At 35.6% G+C, this 19,529-nt stretch overlaps 1 protein-coding gene and 1 non-coding gene across 9 annotated transcripts in view; both read right to left on the reverse strand.

Annotated features, from left to right (window-relative positions):
- LOC145254801 (uncharacterized) overlaps window positions 1-19,529 on the reverse strand; it is a 456,223-nt gene that overhangs the window by 110,964 nt on the left and 325,730 nt on the right. For 4 of the 8 annotated variants that reach the window (XM_080113591.1, XM_080113592.1, XM_080113590.1 and 1 more), the window contains one exon: window positions 3,832-3,870. The exons of the other annotated variants lie outside the window; for them this stretch is intronic. In XM_080113591.1, the coding sequence (XP_079969717.1) occupies window positions 3,832-3,870 (39 nt within the window). The remainder of the gene's footprint in view (window positions 1-3,831; window positions 3,871-19,529) is intronic. 8 annotated transcript variants of the gene reach the window in all.
- On the reverse strand, window positions 18,040-18,234 carry LOC145255043 (U2 spliceosomal RNA). Its single transcript, XR_013863847.1, has one exon. It is a non-coding gene; the product is annotated as a U2 spliceosomal RNA (small nuclear RNA).

Below are 19,529 nucleotides of genomic sequence, written 5' to 3' on the forward strand. Positions count from 1 at the left end.
GGAGAAGAAAAGGGAGAAAACTGATTAGTTTGTTGTCTGAAGCTAAAGCTGTCGTGAATTTCTAGACAATAAACCAGCAAATTAGTTCCAATTTAGTCTTTCTTAATAAAACAGATTAGTAAACAGTTTCATCTGTTATCAATCTTGGATCTTAAAACCACGGGGGTCATAAGTATGTTTCAAATCTATTAAAATTACGACTAATCTACCAAAACCATCACAAAACCATGTAAGAGCTTAAACTTGTTTTTTGATAAGTAAACCTTGAAAATAGTTCCAGAAGAAACCAAAAGTAATAGTAGATGCAACCAGTATGGCAAGTTCATCTGCCAGTTCTATCCTGAAACTATAGCAATAATCAGACATCTAGATAAGAATAGGCAGAAGCCATTTTTACTATTTATCCAAATACAGGGTGTTCCAAAAGTCTTGGGCACATTAAGCAGATATGAGGACTTGAAATGTGCCCAAGACTTTTGGAACACCCTATATATATATATATATATATATATATATATATATATATATATATATATATACACACACATAAAAGCAGAAATATAATATATATGTTTATATATATATATATGCATATATTTCTGTAGAAATATATTCCCTTATAATATATACCAATCCTTTTTTAAGAAGCTCAATGTAATTACAGAGCAATATAGAAAATTATATATGTATTAATTTTCAGAATGTGAGAGATTATATATGACATAATATTTGGCTGTGGAATTTATTATATATATATATATATATATATATATATATATATATATATATAGTTTATTTATTTAGTTTCTTGTTAGTATTTAATAATCAACAAGAAACTAAATAAATAAAATATAAACATTCTTCACTGGAAACAGACACTTATTGTGTCTGTCGAAAATGGCTCATCTACTGACTGTACAAGCACACAATTGTTTAGTCCTGTACTTATGTTTATATGGTTCGTTGTATATATATATATATATATATATATATATATATATATATATATATATATTACCTCAATAGGGTCATGTTCAGTGCTTAAATATATATATACACACACATATATAAGCGGAATTAAATGATACAAATTTAAATTTAAAAAAATTATTGTTCATTTAATTTCCCTCGTATGCTCTATCTCGATTACTGAATAGTTTTTTTCGGGATGGAATTGAATTTGTAGCTATTTATTTCTTAATATATCTGTATATATGTTTGTTCACTGTTTTGGGGAAAAATTTCCATCAAAGTGCTCGATTAAAAAGAAAAAATTTTAATATAAGAGCTTAATATTTATTTATTTATTTAAAAATTTAATATTTATTTATTTAAAAACTGTACAGAAAGTAAAACATTGTTACCGTCGGTTTCAAGCCTAACATAAGGAGGGCCAGTTAATGGTAAATAATGTAAGGCTCTCGTCAGCTATATTGTTTTCTGTTCCTGACGAGAGCCTAACATTATTTACCATTAACTGGCCCTCCTTATGTTAGGCTTGAAACCGACGATACCAATGTTTTACTTTCTGTACAGTTTTTAAATAAATAAATATTAAGCTCTTATATTGAATTTTTTTCTTTGTAATCGAGAACTTTGATGGAATTCTTTCCCCAAAACAGTGAACAAATATATATATATATATATATATATATATATACAGTGCCACAAAAAAGTATTGGATACATTACATTTTTCTTCATAACTTTAATTAGGGTTCAAGATTTTACCAAACATTTGGTGAGTATATTCCTATTACTATTCTAAATTATATTTGGAGTAGTAATTACAAAATCAAAGTTTAGAAAGTTTATATTTAAGGAAAAATATGAATTGACAAACGCAAAAGTATTGGATACACTTTTAAAAAATTCTTTTTCTGAAATAAATTTAAATGACTTTTGCTTAGCGTGTTGCAATAATGCAAACGAATTATCACTGACCAATCAGAGAGCTTTATATTAAAATAATTTTATAAAATTCTTCCAGTTTCGGCTCACTCGTTCAAAGTCAACCAGTTAATTTATAAAAATGCCTTAAACTAAAGAGTTGTCAATAGACATTCGTCAAAAAATCATTGATAAGCACAAATAAGGAAAAGGATATCGAATAATGTCAAGGGAACTTAATTTACCACTAAGTACAGTTAGAAACGTTATTAGAACGTTTAAAACCCCTGGTGAATTTGTTGCAAATCTTCCAAGATGTGGTCGGCCAAGGAAATTAAACGAAAAAAAATCAAGGTGGGTAAGCAGAAAGGTACAATAAAACCTTTTTCTTACTCGTGGTGAAATTCAAACCGACCTCAGAGAAGCTGGGATTAATGTGAGCAAGGATACAATCAGTAGACTTCTAAATCGTGCAGGTTTTGTATCAAGGTCCCCAAGAAAAGTTCCATTATTAAAGCTTAAACATGTTAGACCACGTTTGAATTATGTTAAAACATATGGGGAACAACCAAGAATTTTGGAACAAGATCATCTAGTCAGAGGAAACGAAAATCGAAATCTTTGGAAGAAACACAGCAACACATGTATGCCGTAAAAATGGCACCACCTATAACAAAAAGAATACCATTCCTACGGTAAAGTTTGGCGGTGGTTCTATTATAGTATGGAGGTGTTTTTCATCCAAAGGTACTGGTGAACTAGAAATCATCAATGGTAGAATGAATGGACGTATGTACAGGGAGATTTTGGAGAAAAACCTCCACAAATCTGCTGATTTGTTGGGACATAATAGCAATTTCGTGTTTTAGCAGGACAATGATCCCAGGCATACTGCCAAACTAACCAAACAATGGCTTAGAAATAACGGAATTGACGTTCTTATTTGGCCCAGTCAGTCTCCAGATCTCAACCCAATTGAAAATTTGTGGAAAATATTGAAGATCAATGTTCACAAAAGGAATCCACAAAATATTCAACAACTAGAACAGTTCTGCAAAGAATGGGGCAAAATACCTGCATATCTTTGCAAAAAACATTTGTGCAACTATAGAAAGCGATTGGAAGCTGTTGAACGCAGTAAAGGCTATGCAACCAAATATTAAATCAATGTATCCAATACTTTTGCGTTAGTTGATTTATACTTTTTCTTTAATATAAATTTTCTAAACTTTAATTTTGTAATTACTACCCTAAATATTAGTTAGAATAGTAATAGGAATATACTGACCAAATTTTAGGTAAAATCTTGAACCTAATTAAAGTTATGAAAAAAATGTATCCAATACTTTTGCATGGTACTGTATATATATATATATATATATATATATATATATATATATATATATATATATATATGAAGAAAAAGTTTAGATAAAATCGAACAAAATGTAGAGAGGGATGTTAAAGCCTCATAAAATTTTATTTTTTACTCATTTCTGAAGAAGTCTTTTAATGGAGACGAAACATAAAAATCGTACCAAATTAAATTCTTCTGGTCTATCCTCTTCTCTCCATTCATCTCCACACACACACATAATGCAAACATATAAAGTGTTAGATAATGGCAGTGGCATGCAGAAGGTCCTGGGCATCCAAATTGGGGTAGAGGCCTCCAATTACATTACAACCGTCTTCTTTTCTCATAATATTTCCTAGTACTAGGACTTATACTGGAGTTGTTGAGGCTTGGCCCCGGGAATCACTTGGCCATTGCCACACCTCTGCATACCACTGTGTATGAGATAGCAAAATTGCTGAAAGCTTTTTGTAATAAAACAAAAACCCCGCAAATACAAAGACTAATATGCAAGCAAAACTGTATGTGATGTCTACTTGCTACAGCAGCGGTGATAATGGTTACCCGTGTTACTGCAAGACTTACTTGATTAATGTGAGCACTTGTGATAGTTCCAAAACGGTCCTGGAAGAACAGAAAGAGAAACTTGAATCTTTGTATAAAAAGAGAAATAAACGGACAAACAAAGAGTTGGGCCGTGCATGTGCCAGTGAAGTATCATTTCAGATGGTTTGGTTTGGTTTGGTTTACAGGGTGGAACGATAAAATTGTCGCCCAAGAAAAGACGACATTTCCGTTTAATGAAAACCAGTTTTCTTATTGCAGACCATCTACTAGTTGGCCAGTTGTGTATAAATCCAAAGAGCGACACGAGCTGTCTATCATGTCTGAAAGTTACACAATGTTCAATGAGCGAGATCGGAGATGGGCTGCTGTACAACTCATACTCTCTATCAATCTAAGTTATGACAACAGGACCATTGCCAGCAGCCTTAAAATGCAACATCGGAAATGCAAATTCGGATAACAGGAACATGAAGTGATGAAAACAAAATTTCCAGCCACTGTTATGGTCTTTGGTGTGGTTTCAAGTGAGGGCTACATCATGTCACCTCACATCTTCGAAGTCGGCTTGAAAGTCAACACCAAAGTGTACCTGGATGTACTGAAGAGTGTGGTGATCCCTTACTGCAATCAGGTGGCCGCTGGCAGACCCTGAGTGTGGCAGCAGAACTTGGCGCTGGCCCACAAGTCCAAAGAGACCCAGGCTTGGCTTCAAAAGGAGTGCTACGACTTTGTACCCTTCCTCCCTCGACCTGAACCCACTGGACTACTTTGTTTAGTCATACATTGAGAATACCATCAACATAACCTCCCACCACACCAAAGCCAGCCTGATCACTGCCATCCGTTAAGTATTCCCCAAGTTCCCGCCAGCACTTGTGAAAAAGCCATGCTCCCAGTTCTGGGCCCAGATCGAGGCGGTGATTGAGGCTGAAGGCGGCTACATTGAATAGATGTCAGCTATACTACATAATCAAGTTACCTGAATTGATTTTTTCAATAAAAGTTATAAAATAAAGCTGTAGTGTTGTTTTCTTTAGGACGACACTTATCGTTCCACCCTATATTGTTTTTGCAATGCTGTTTAATCCGGTCAGATTGAGCCAGCTTTTTCCTTGGACTGCATCACATTCCAAATCATAGCGCACAGTTGTCCTGAGCAAATTTACAACAAGGTGGCTAACCAATGATGATTCCAACATTGAAGGATGACCACTGTTGGATCTGAGAGCTCAGCTCAACCAAGTTCTTGATTGTCTAGGTTCTCAGCTGCCCATGCAGAGAGGTATGAAGAATCGAGCGTCAAGTCGCATGCCAAAACTGTAAAGCTACCCAACCCGTTGTAGCCTCAGTCGTGAAGTAGACAAAAAATAGGGAAGAACTTCAACTCACTTTTTCCTGTTGTAACAACATTTATTTCCTCATTCTTCCACCGAACATGACTTCTCGTTACCGTTGTGACGTCACCTACGTCTGTTACGTGCTCTCGAACGTCATCCACATCTCTAACGTGATCATCTTCTCTAACGTGATCCTTTTCCTTTTTATAGCCTTTTTTTTATCTACCAGTGACGTCATTTTGCATGCATTTACATATGCATGTCCACACAGTTACCAAATCATTAAAAACATCATTACAACAGCACAGATGGGATAGACTATGGGATTAAGGTGTTGACATATGGTGATGGTGCAGAGAGACTAAGGGATAAGCATCCACAGCTACATGTGTTTGTTGTAAGAAAACAATGGCTGCATGATAAAACGAAGTGATTACGAGACGAGGGTCATGATTATGTAAAACAGAAATGGTGCAAAATAGCTGACAAATTTTTTGCTCAACGATCAGTTCGTTTTTGGATGCTGTTCATTCGCATGGTTTTGGAATAGATGTTGGTTTTTCTCTTGCTTTTTGTACTCCTCTTGGTGAAGAAAAGAAAGAAATGCTGCTACTGTTGATACTAAGAGCGAACGTCTTTTTTGTTAGTAAAGAAAAAAAATCTACTACTACTACTACTGCTGCTGTTGTTGCTGATATTAAGAGCTAACGTCTTCCATGTTGCTGCTGAAGAGAAAATAAAGAAAATAAACCGTCTCTCTTTGTGAATACTAAGAGCTGGAATTCTGTGTGTTCTTCCAACCCTACATAATTTGCATGAGTGAAATAGGAATTAATTCACCAAACACATCTGTAATATAAATCTCACTTGTCTGTTTAAATGTATGTATGTATGCATGTATGTTTGTAAGTCTGCCTAAAACTTTCGACAGAGGCGATGGATTTTCACAAGATTGATATCGTTTTGAAGATCTATCCTTCGGACGACAAATATAAAAAAATTGGCTGAAAACATTAATTCCTTTACCCTCAAATGGGCAGTTTTCCACAGGGAGGGTCGATTTTTTCGCTAATATTTTTGTAAGTCATTCAACCCTCGCTTTCACGACGTTGATTAAAAGGCATTATTTCGACAGCCCATGACGTTACAACTACAGTAGGCACATCAGTAAGACAGTTTTTTTTTGGGGGGGGGGGTTCTCCTCTTTTTCCTCTGACGCATTACCGGTTCGAGCCTGCTTACTATTTTTTTATTTTTTGATCAACCAACACCTTTACACTTTCTTTTCTGCCTTACCAACACAGATTCAAGCCTACCTACCTACCTATTACAACTTTTTTTTTTTTTTTTGCTTAACACACACCTCCAAACATCCGGGTAATGCTGGGCACCCAGGCTAGTTTTCATAAAAGAAAAAAAGCATTTAGGATTCAATCGACCCATCCAACAATGTAAAATGTGGAGGCAATCATTACCAAAAACTCTAAACTTTCAACAAATAATGTATCTATAAATCTGTCGTCTGGTCAATTCTCATTTATAGCGACAAGACACAACCAATGAGTTGAAAGTTTTGTTTGGTTTGTCTACTTTACAGGGCATCCACATGTTGAAACGAAATTGCTCCTGGGAGAGGGGTCGCTGGTAGTGATATTAACTGTGACAAAAAAGTACACTAGGTTAAGTTTGGAATTTAGTGAGTGAAGTGATTTTTTTAACGGAAATCGCTCCAGCTCCAGACAAGGCATAAAACCACTTGATATAAGGAACTAGAAACTAAAAAATAAATAAATAAATAAAGTCAAAATCTATACACCAACAAATTTTAGAGGGAATAGATTCTGACATAGAAAACAGCAATTCTTCCCTCTTTGTCAGACACATCGCTCCTGGAATGTGAGGACTAAATGACAAAACAGAGGAAGCACGAGTTACGAGGCTGCTGAAAGTAAACCCAGGGTCCACTTTCTACATAGAATTCGAATAGAATATTGTGAGTTGCTGATCAATTTAAAAAAAATAAACGAAAGTTATTTCAGAATTAGTTAAGATATACATAAAAAAAAAAAAGCAAACAATTGGATCATAATTTTATCATACCATATTTCTTCAAACTGAAACATAATTATCAAAGTATACTTACGCAGATAGATATGAAAAGTCTTTATTAAATTTTGTGCCTATTTCCATTCTATGGAAACCAGGCGCGAATGCAGACCCCACAATTTTTATTATACCATCGCTATTTAAGTTAAAACATACTTATCAAAGTATTCTTATGTACATCTATATCAAAAACACTTGTAAACGTTTCTTTTTTTCATTTTTTATTTCCATACTTTGGGAGCCAGGCGCGAATGCAGACCCCACAATTTTTATGAACCACCGTTCTGCTGGATCAAACATACCCATTCCTGTGTCTCGATACATATTCTATCATTATATGTAATCAGTTTTTTAAAATAGTCAACCATACAGGAGCCTATTCGTGACCAGACACACGTTCAACTTTATATATATATATATATATATATATATATATATATATATATATGATTAGTTTTTTTGGAAAAAGAAATCTAGCAGAGTGCTCAATTAAAAAGGAAAATCTGAAGAATAAGAGCGTATTTATATTTTGTATTTTGTGTACAGAAAGTTGTTAGATGAGATAAGTCATTGGTACCGTCGGTTTCAAGCCCAATAATTAGGACCGTTTTAGATATCCATATCAAGAGAGCTTGATATGGATATCTAAAACGGTCCTAATTAACGAGCTTGAAACCGACGTTACCAATGACTTATCTAACAAATTTCTGTACACAAAATACTATATATATATATATATATATATATATATATATATATATATATATATTTAAATAAGGGAGTAGTCACCAACAATGTGTATTTTTTAACATTATTTTATTATTCCGTGTCTTGGTTTTTCATTGAGAATTATGTTTGGATCATTGTAATAATGGTTTTAAGTCATTGAAATCGTTTTTACGCGCGTTTCAGACGTTCTGTGATGTGTCCTCGTCAGAAATTATTTTCAATCCGAGGGGAAGTAGTGAAAGTACGCTAAGGCATGGGAGTAAAAGACAAAAAAGGTAATACGATAAAACAACTTACAATAAAATTGAATTTGACTTGCAATTCATTTTTTTTTACACGGTGGTCACGACTTATCAAGGCCTGGAAGCCACTAAGAGATAAAGGTTTGTGCAAGTACATTACGTTAGTGTGGAGATTTGATGAAGTGTTTACTTAAGTGGGCGGTTCATTAGGAATTTGTTAACGTTGGACTTGAACACATCCAAGTTGTAGTCAGGTGGGAAGCAGGCAGATGGAACAGAGTTCCACAGGCGTGCAGTTCTAAGAAAGAAGCTTTGTTCATGGAATCCACGTTTTGATTTAGGCACAGATAGAGAGTGGGGGAAATTTTTCACAGTGGATTCAGCTAGACGGGTGTTTTTCGTGAAAGATTGGCGAGGGGGGACCAGAGATTGGAGTTCAGACGAGCACCTGCCATGGAAATAACGATAAAACAAGGATAGGCTCGCAACGTCTCTTCTGTGGGAGAGAGGTTGCAGGGTAGAGAAAAGGGCATCCCCCACTAAGCCATGAAGTCTATTTTGTACTCTGTCAAGGCAGGATAGGCTGTTTTTAGCAGCTCCTGCCCAGATATGGCAGCAGTATTCCATCCTTGGACGTACTTGGCTTTTATATAGATAGAGAATTGCATCAGTAGTGAGATATCTTCTGGAGCGGTAGAAGGATCCCACCATCTTTCCAGCGACCTTGGCAACAGACTTGATGTACGTGTTCCATTTCAGATGAGGAGTAAAGGACAAACCCAGAAGCTTGTCAAAACACGGGGCTTCCCCTAGACGAGAGCCATCCATTTCAATTGATGCCAGATGGGGATCAGAGCGTTGATGATGTAAAGATAGGAGTTTGGTTTTAGATGCGTTAAAGGTAACCAGCCACGACTTCCCCCACTTTTGCATAACATGTAAATATATCAAAGAGTTCTTACTTGGAATATGGTTTTTATTCGTGATCAATATTACATAAGCATCTATTATCTTCCTAGAAAGAATACGTTCGTAAAAATAAAGACTATGGAAATTTCACAGTGGCATCTTTCATTTGTAATATATTGTTGCTGAGCATTCTGTGGACGTCCAGCGTGAATGGAGACCCTGTTATATTATTGTAGCTTTTTTGTTAAAACTGTAAATGTATTTATCTAAATAATCTGCTTAATGTAGTGACAGAATGTATTTGGTTATTACAGTTTATCTCCAATATCTTTTTAGGAGTCTGTGACATATTTCCATTGTATGGACACCCGACGTGAACGAAAAGCCCACAATATCATTATACCATCTCTAGCCAGAACAGATATTACCCTTGGATCCTAACCAGAAAACCAAGAAGGTATATTTTAAGTTTACATACGCCTCAAAAGCGACATTTTTTTGTGTATTTTAATTTTTTTTTTTTTTCAAAAGCAACATTTATTTATTTTCATTTTTTTACATTGTGTCCTCGGGGATCGGGAGATTCTATTTATTAAATAAAAAGGATAGAAAGTGATAAGATACTACGAATATTAAATTAGTGTATCTATATTTTTTTGTATTTTTATTTACATAATGCGGATAAGACAAAGTTTATGACTTTCAATGTGAAGGGAGAGATCAGGGCTTTGGTTGGATCAACACTGAAAGGAGTCGCTGAGTTTACGTATCTGGGCAGCAACATAATTTCCACAGAGAGAGATATCGGAATTCGCATCTCAAAAGCATGGACCACATTGGATTGGCTACATTCAATATGGACTTCGAGACTGGCTGACAAACTGAAAAGGCAGTTCTTCAGGGCAGTGGTAGAGTCTGTCCTTGTTTACGGTGCTACAACCTGGACACTCACCAAAAGATTGGAAAGAAAACTAGACGGCACATACACCCATATGCTAAGAACAATATTAAATGTATCTTGGCAAAATCATCCCATGAAGCAGCAACTTTATGGCAATCTACCTGCCATATCTAATACCACCAGAGAAAGACGCCTACGATTTGCCGGTCATTGTCTGAGGAGCAAGCATGAATTGGTGAGTGATGTATTGCTATGGACTCCACGACACGGACGCGCAAGCAGAGGACAACCTAGATCCACATACATTTAACAAATAGCACACAACGCCAACTGTGAACCTGAAGATCTGAGGCAACTGATGGAAGACAGGAAACTCTGGAGAGGAAGAGTCACATTTGTCCGGGCAAGGAGCCCGTCATGATGATCATGATGATGATGTATCTATATACTAACTTGATCATGATGATGATGTATCCATATACTAACTTAATGTTTGTAGTATGTTATCACCTATCCTCCTTTTTATTAAATAAGATCTGTTGTCACATCTGGGCTGGTGCATCTGCTTCTTGTCTCTCGCTCCTGGACAGGGTTCAAAAGAGAGTCGCCAACCTGATAGGTCCTGAACTGTTATCTAGGCTTCAGCCTCTGTCCCACCGACGAGATGTTACATCCCTCTGCCTGTTCTACAAATACTTCAATGGTGAATGCTCTGACGAACTGCAAACACTTGTACCTCCCCGACGTAACTATCCCCGACAAACCCGACAAGCTACTAAGTCTCATCCCTTTACAGTAGAGATCCCTAGGTGCAAGAAAGCCTTTTACTCCAATAGTTTCTTCCCCAGAACTGCGGGTCTTTGGAACTCCCTTCCGGGATTCTGCTTTCCCAACTGCAATGATATGCAGAAGTTCAAGTGTAATGTTAACAAACATCTTTCTACTCATCTCCCTTCATAATGACCCCGCTAATTAAGTCCCTGATAGTAGCCCCCTGCTTCAAAGTGGCACTGTGCCTTGTTTGGGGTGAAAATTGAATAAAAAAAAAAAAAAAGAAAAAAAAAGATCTCCCGATCAAATAATTTATAATCTGGAAAGCGTGACACACGTACGTATGCACGATAAAGGTATTACGGTATTTATATATAGATGACATGAGTAAATAACATTGTCCCTTGCTGGAATGGGTGGATCCATTGGGTGTGGCAGATGCTCAAAAATACCTGAACCATAAACAAACGATAAAAATAAAATAGTTTCGTGATTTTAAAATTAAATCTTTACACAACAATAATTTCACACTCTTATCTGATGCGTAAAATGTTTATACTTTGTGAGAATATTTCTTCTAGAAATGATGAAAAGAAAAAATGATTTAATTTATATAATTATGAAACTCTGTGGACTGTCCGACCGCCCTTGCTTGTATCTTGTCTATTAAAAACATTGTTGTCATGGAAACCAGCTTGTCTTCTTTATAGCGATAAAAGTGAGGATTTGCGTGTGTGAGGACACTTCTCAACCTATATACTCAACGAAGTTTTGATCTACAGACTTGAAATTTAGTATATAGCGTATTCAGACATGTGGAAAACATTTTAATCGGTTTTCATCCAGGAAAAAAGCGCCGCTAAGGGGTAAAAATTGAAACATTGATACTTGGATGGGTCATCGAATTTTTATCTGTTTGTCAACTGTTTCAAGACTGTGCATTGCGTGAATCATTCACATTTTGTTAAGAATAAGCTGGTTTGAAAACACTTTTTAAAGACCGTGCCAAGCTGGCCTAATGGTTATTGTACTTGACTCATTGTCTTTAGGTTTTGGTTTCGATCTCAGCTCGAGTATTTTTTTATTTACAGGAAGTGAACTGTTTAGAAAAAAAAAAAAACAATACTCACATGCACGTGTCTCAGTTTCTTTCCGTTTATTTTTATTTTTTAAAAGGAATACAACATTACGTTTAAATACCGTACAACACTGGGTGCATCTAGTCTATACTATTGATAAAATTCTAAATGTTTCCTTATTTATGTATGTGCGTGTATATATATCAATAAAACTTTCGAACAGATGCACCGAATTGAAAAAAGATTTTTTCCCTGAAAGGTGTGAGTCCCTAGATTGTCCTTATCTATATATGGTTCGTAACGAACAATGCCGAGTCACACAAAAAGCCTAAAATAAGGGTTTTGGGGCCCGTTTTGTTTTTGTCGAAAAAGTTACCTGCCCATGTCAATGGAATTTAGCACTGTCTGTATACACACTTTCAGCATACGGACAGGACTTGTGACACAATGGATACCGCATCTGACTATGGATCAGAAGATTCCAGGTTCGAATCCTGGCAAGTTCGTAATAATTTTAACCATCATTTTATCCAACGTTTACTCATTATCCTTACCCTTAGTTAGGATATTTTTGTTTTTTTTTCAATGATTTTGTTTTGTGCATATGGGAATTTCCCATACTCCGAGTTCACAGGTTAAGCGTTGATAGTTGAGTGTACTCGATTTTTGTGTTTGACTCAGCATTGTGTGTTTTACCAACCTAATATTAAATCTGTTAAAAAGAAATTAGACTTCAGATTTTTTTTTTTTTTTTTTTTTTTTTTTGAGGGAGGGCGAGGATTGATTCTTTATAGTGTTACGATTATTCAGACAACTGTCTTTATCCTGGATGTTATTCTCAAAAGATTTCGGACGATGTAATCTCTGACTTTGATCAGGTGTATCCTGTTAGACTTAGGAATCTGTATGAAATTTTGAGCACAGCTTATGATGCCACATATGAAAGTGCTAATAATCTGAAAGTCTTTTGGAGATTCAAGGTAGGTATCCCCCCCTCCGCCCGCCATCAGTCACCTGGGTCAACCGTGTACTTACCTACCAAAGAATCTAAAGGAAAACAAAGGAAAGAGATGGATCATTGTCTTTTCGATGGCATTCTGGGAAAATTTATTTTACTTTCCGACTACGAAATTCACACGGAGTCCTGACGAAACATGAAAAATGTTGACACATTGATCGATCCGCATAGACTTTTTACGATGTTTATGCAGTTTTATTTATATAAAACACGTATTGAGCACTTTTGAAGACTTCATGTTAACAATATAGCTGAACTTAATTAATCAATTTAATTATCTATTTATCTATCTATTTATATATATATATATTAGTGATTAGACGATTCCAAAATATTTCCAGATTCCGATACAATTACCGATTCTGCACTAAATTCCTGATTCAAATACAATTACGGATTCCGATTCTTTGTAAATCTATAAATATTTAACTATTAAAGTGTTATTTTTTCCAGATTACTGTAAAACACATCTTAAATGTGTCTATATTTTCTCAAACGTAAAAACACATTTGTAGGGGTGATCTAGAGATTTTAGTCTCACCGGAAGTTTAAAATCAATAAATATTTATTATTTTATTATTACTACAAGCAGTGGACGATGTTTCTTAAACCAAAATCAAATAAAAAAGATAATTTAAGGCATCAGTTCTGACATTGAGAAATAGGCTAAAATTTTTCTGATTCCCAAAAACTTCCGATTATTCGTCTCAACACGAATATATATATATATATATATAAATATAAAATTACATTGATTAATTAAGTTCAGTTAACATAAAGTAACAGCCGAATAGCGTAATGGTTAGGAACACTGACTGTCGTCTAGGCAGTCGAGTTTAAAATCTGGCTTGAAGTAGTTGCTAATCTAGCTGCACTGATGAGCTGTGATACAGCAAAACAGTACTGTATGTGGATGACGATATATATGTCATCCATATATATATATATAGATAGATAGAGAGAGAGAGAGAGAGAGAGAGAGAGACAGACAGACAGACAGACAGACAGACAGACAGACAGAAATCTGTCCATTTAGCGTTAGAGTTAGTACAATAATATTAAAGCAGAAGATGACGTTCAAATAGGGCGAAATAAGAGTAGTAGGTAGAACGTTGAAGCAGGAAGAAGGAAGAGAGATTAATTCACACATGTTGATATATGGGAAAAAGGTGAGTTTTATATGAGTTGGCAGTGAGAGAGAAGGGGAAGAAACAGAGGGATGTAGAAAAGAAAAGGAAGAGAGATTAATTAACACGTGTTTATGTATGTGAAAAAGGTGAGTTTTATATGAGTTGAGGTAGAGATAGAGGGCGAGAGAGAGAGAGAGGAAGTGAGAGTAAGAAAGAGGGAAAGAGAAAGAGGGAGAAGAGGGGAAAGGGTAGGAGAGGGTGTTTAAACGGACAGGGGATGAAAGAGAGAATGTAATTTTTATATATAAGAAAAGGGTGAAAAAGTGTTATATCAGCTGAGAGAGAGAGAGAGAGAGAGAGAGAGAGAGAGAGAGAGACAGACAGACAGACAGACAGACAGACAGACAGACACAGACAGAGAAAAGGGATAATGTAGTATATATCCACTCGTTGTGATATCATACTCCCAGGCATTTCTCCTAAGGGAAACAGTGTAGTATATGTTCGTTCTTCATATATACCAATACATTGCTTTCTCTGTTTGCCTATATTTACTGCTGCATCATAATAACAATAATATAAGAATGTAGAAATACTGATGTTTGCCTAGAACCCTAGATCTGGCAGATGATAAGGTCAGAATTGGCAGGCCCTGTTGCATATGGCACCCAGATGAGATCACTTGAGGCAGAAAGATGGAATAAAAGGCCTACACCCATATTAATGGCGTTTTACTATTGCATGAAGTTGCTTGAAGCTGACACACGAAGAAAAGAAAAAATAAAGATTCTTAAAGTTTTATTTATTTGTTTTTATCCTTATTACCTTTATAGATACCATTAAAATGTAGTCGTTCTCCCGGTCTATATTTGTTTATAAAAAACACAGCTTAAGGAATGAACATAATTTCCGTAAAGAATTGGCAGGATAATTAAAAGCTGTTTTTGGCGATACTTTCATTGGAATGGCTCTTAAAGTAAATGCGGTATTATGATGACTACAATGATTCTATCCAAAAGTAGGATATGTCGCCCATGCATGGAGTATTGTTGCCATATCTAGACCGGTACATCTACTACAAGTCTCTACCTCTTAGACAGAGTCCAAAAAAGAGTCTTCAATCTATCAACCAAGTTCCAAGCTCCGACCTCTATCCAATCACTGCAATTGTTTGGGTTTTTTTCTTTTTTTATGGAAATTGTTTCAGACAAGGTGTGAAACCACTTGATGTAAGGAAAAAACAAGAACGGAGATGATTATTGAAGACAGAAGATGCCTACCGATCTAAGTTGTGAAAAGGTCAAGGTTACAGATGAGAGGAAAACAATGATCAGGAAGAGAGCTCCACAAGTTTGGGGTTCTCAAAAATGAAGCTACTGGAATTGTAAGTCTAACAGGATACACCTCATCAAAGTCAGAGATTACATCGTCTAAAATCTTTTGAGAATAACATGCAGGATAAAGACAGTTGTCCGAATAATCGTAACAATATAAATAATAAATCTTCGCCTTCCCTCCAAAACAAACAAAAAAATGAAGTCTAATTTCTTTTTAACAGATTTAATATTAAACTAAGTCATAATTTCAAAAGTATATGAAAAAAAATATATATAATTTGAGTGCCATCAGCTAGAATCGAAATTGAAACCAAAACATAAAACATAGTTTTATTATTGAAACTATGTCTACAAGTTAAGCAAAGACTAAAGTGGTTGGATTGTGGAAAGGAGATGAATTTTATTATATACTAGCGGGGGTACCCGGCGTTGCCCGAGTGTTTGTTTCCGGGATGGGGGAGTTTTAAAAAATGTTATGGTAGGTAAGTAGGAAGGATCAAACCCGGAGTCATGAGTAAAAGTAGGAAAATAAAGTGTGAAAAAAAAAAATCTGAAACGTTAACAGTTCGGCCACCAAGAAAAGTCCATTCCAGTTGTTTAGGAAAAAACAAAAAACAAAAAAAAAAAAAACGACTACGGTAGGTCGGCGCAAACGTGAAAATATAATGTGAATTGTCCAGCACGCTAACCACTACGCCACAGAGCACTGCAGCTTAGTTTAGTGATTTTAAATAACTTCACATGAAAGAACTACGAAGCCAAACCGGTGTTCTCTTCTCAACTGTTCCTTGTGAACGATCCCCAAACGGTGTTAAGTGGTGGCAGGGGGAGGAGGAATTTATTAGAGAGAAAATATTTTACCACTTCCATTGATCTTAACCGATTTTGGCCGTGACTTCTCAGCAGAAAAAGTATAGAAATCTAAGATTATCGAGGAATTTGAGAAATAATAAGCCTATAACACACCTCAGATATTGTTCTGCCGTTTGTGCATATTATATTTGCATGAAATATCTTGATTTTTAATCCTATTAATGTCAAAATCAGACGGGAAAAAATGAGTTCATTTTATTTATATAGAGAAGAGACTAGCGACTGTGCCGCGTCGGCATACACAATACCGAGTCAAACACAAAATCGAGTACACTCAACATCAAGTACACTCAACATCGTCTTACCATCAATGCTTATCCTGTGAACTCGGAGTATGGGAAATTCCCATATGCACAAAACAAAATCACTGAAAAAACAAAAATATTCTAACTAAGGATAAGGATAATGAGTAAACGTTGGATAAAATGATGGTTAAAATTATGAAGAACTTGCCAGGATTCGAACCTGGAATCTTCTGATCTGTAGTCAGCTGTGTTATCCATTGCGCTACAAGTCTTGTCCGTATGCCGAAAGATGTTACCGCGACTGTATACAGACAGTGCTAGATTCCATTGACATGGGCAGGTAACTTTTTCGACAAAAACGAAACTGCTCAGAAACCCTTATTTTAGGTTTTTTATGTGGCTCGGCATTGTTCGTTACGAACCATATACAGATAAGAATCATCTGGGGACTCACAACTTTCAGGGCAAAAAAGAATTTTTCAATTCGGTGCATCCGTTCGAAAGTTTTATTGGTATATATATACACGCACATAAATAAATAAGCATTTAGAATTTTATTAATAGTATAGACTAGATATACCCGGCATCGCCCCGTATTAAATATAATGTTGGGATATCAAAACAGCAAATTGATAGAGACCACTAAATCAAATGAGCTGGAACAAAGGAAGCAGGAAATAGATCAGACAATTATGAAGAAAACATGCCATAATGATATTTGTAGAAAAGACTGAGACTAGCAACATCACGTCTGTGAGAGAGAGAGATTGCAGAGAAGAAGAAAGGGTGGGGCCAATCAAATTTACAAATACATTTCTGAACCTTATCAAGAACTTTCAAATGGGATAGCGATTCACCAACTCGAATCTTGCATCCTTGTACTGTTTTACGAGGATTTTAATGGAATGTGCTTTGATGAAATGCGCTTTGATGGAATGTGCTTTGATGAACTCGTAGGTAAAATAATCCTTTAGACTAATGCAAGATTCAAACTCTGGTATTGATATCGTAAAAACTACTGCCTTAGTAATGTGTACTCTGCCTATTCCTTTTTTGTTATCCAATCGCATGTTTCTATTTATGCACAAACAAATTAACTCCATGTTGGAACGGCCTTAATAATGTGTACTTTGCCTCTTTCTTTTTGTCAACCAATCAGGTTTCCATACGAACAGAAAATCAGCACAGTATGTAAATATCTCCACTGGACAATCTGTAAAACGTTGAATGCAGCAACATGTCCTGGTAACATATACCAGAAAGAACAATTGGGAATAAGTCATGCACCATCCACTATGACTATGCAATCCCTATAGCAACTTTGAAAACAGGGTGATTAAACCTGATATAGTTATATGGAACAACAAGAAGAAAGAAGCAACCTTAGTAGAAGTTAGTGTCTCCAATGATGCTTGGTTAAACAGAGCTGAGAGGGAAAAGATAACAAAATACCAAGATATGATGTATTACATGAAAAGAAACTGAAATCTCCATCATTCCAGTAATTTTTTTTTTGTTTACTTGCCTCCCCACGAGGGAAGAGTTCGACATGAGGTCGGTTTTTAATGTAGGGAGAAACCAGCTCCCCAAAAAGGGGCACTCTGGTTAGTAACAAAAATGAAAATAAAATGTATCAGGCATGAAGGATTTCTCCCCCATTAACCGAGACCAAAAAAAAAAAAATGAATTGCAGCATCAGAACAGATACTACACTTTGATCTTGGCTCGAAAGCCAAGAAAGAAAAAAGGTAACCTTTAAGCAATTGAACTCATGAAAAATAATGTCAAAAACTACCTGCCACATATACCCGGTGAACCAAGTATAAAAGAGATTCAAACAATTACACATAAAGTTAAAATCTTAAAAAGGTCTCTCAGTTGGAATATATGAAATAGTGAATGTCTGGCATATCTGAAACTGAGTCACATATGATAACCATTAGGTCAGCTTAACACGAACTTTAAAAAGTGTTTTCAACCCTACTTATTCTTAACATAAAGAAGCTGTCACTGTTTTACAGCCATGCATGTACATTCATGAAACAGTTGACAAAAAGATAAAAATCCGATGACTCCCCAATTACCAATTTTTCAAGTTTGACCCCTTAGCAGCCCTTTTTCCTGGATGAAAACCAATTAAAGTTTTCCACATGTATGAATACCATATATACCAAATTTCGAGTCTGTATATCAAAAATTTGTTGAGTATATAGGTTGAGAATTGTCCTCACACACAGATTTTCACTTTTGTAGATATATAGATTAACTTTGTATTCCAGAATGAGCAATTCGTCCATGCAGTTCAAACAGCAGAACACTGGCAGAATAGATATGCCACATGCCTTCTTGAATCCAGGTTGAACCATTTTAGCAACTTGCTATGGGACTGAGTGCAGAGACATGTTTTAATGACTGACGGGGTGACTGAGCAGGAGAATGGAAGGGCAGATAAATCTTCCTGCTTCAAAGAGATACTTGCCAAACAGACCGAGTAAAAAAAGGCAGAGAAAAATAATTAAATAATCTCAAATAATTCCAAGTGCAACCTTCCTCATAAGTTTCCGAAACTGAAAGTTGCCGATGAAAAGAACCGACATGAAACATAATTTCGTAATGATAATGATGTTAAATAATTACAGCTACACAGATGGAGTGTAGGGATATGTGTTATATTGCATCCCTTTTGCTATGATGACAGCGTAGTATCTGTGTTATGTTGTGGCAGGCAGTGCCAAGAGTCAGAATGATTATTATGATTAATTGTCAAATTATTTAGGTTAAAAAGATATTTAGAAAATTGTTTTAAAAGAAAAGAATGTTAGTTAAAATATTTATGCTAAATATCTGACTGGGGGATTTGTGGCTCAAGGAAACATGTTATGAATAGAGGAAAAGCATAAACCAAGCTAGTTTGGAATTTGGTTTAGTAAACAATGATGTGGCTTGTGCGACAAACAAGATTGTCCACTCTGGCTGATGTAAGAGAGATGTAAGCCAGGAGAAATCAGAATTGGGAGTTAGTCTGTAACAGGAAGTCGA

Source organism: Euprymna scolopes, chromosome 30 (genome assembly GCF_053919585.1).
Source record: "Euprymna scolopes isolate OS-2025 chromosome 30, ASM5391958v1, whole genome shotgun sequence".
In the NCBI taxonomy this organism is placed as follows: domain Eukaryota; kingdom Metazoa; phylum Mollusca; class Cephalopoda; order Sepiida; family Sepiolidae; genus Euprymna; species Euprymna scolopes.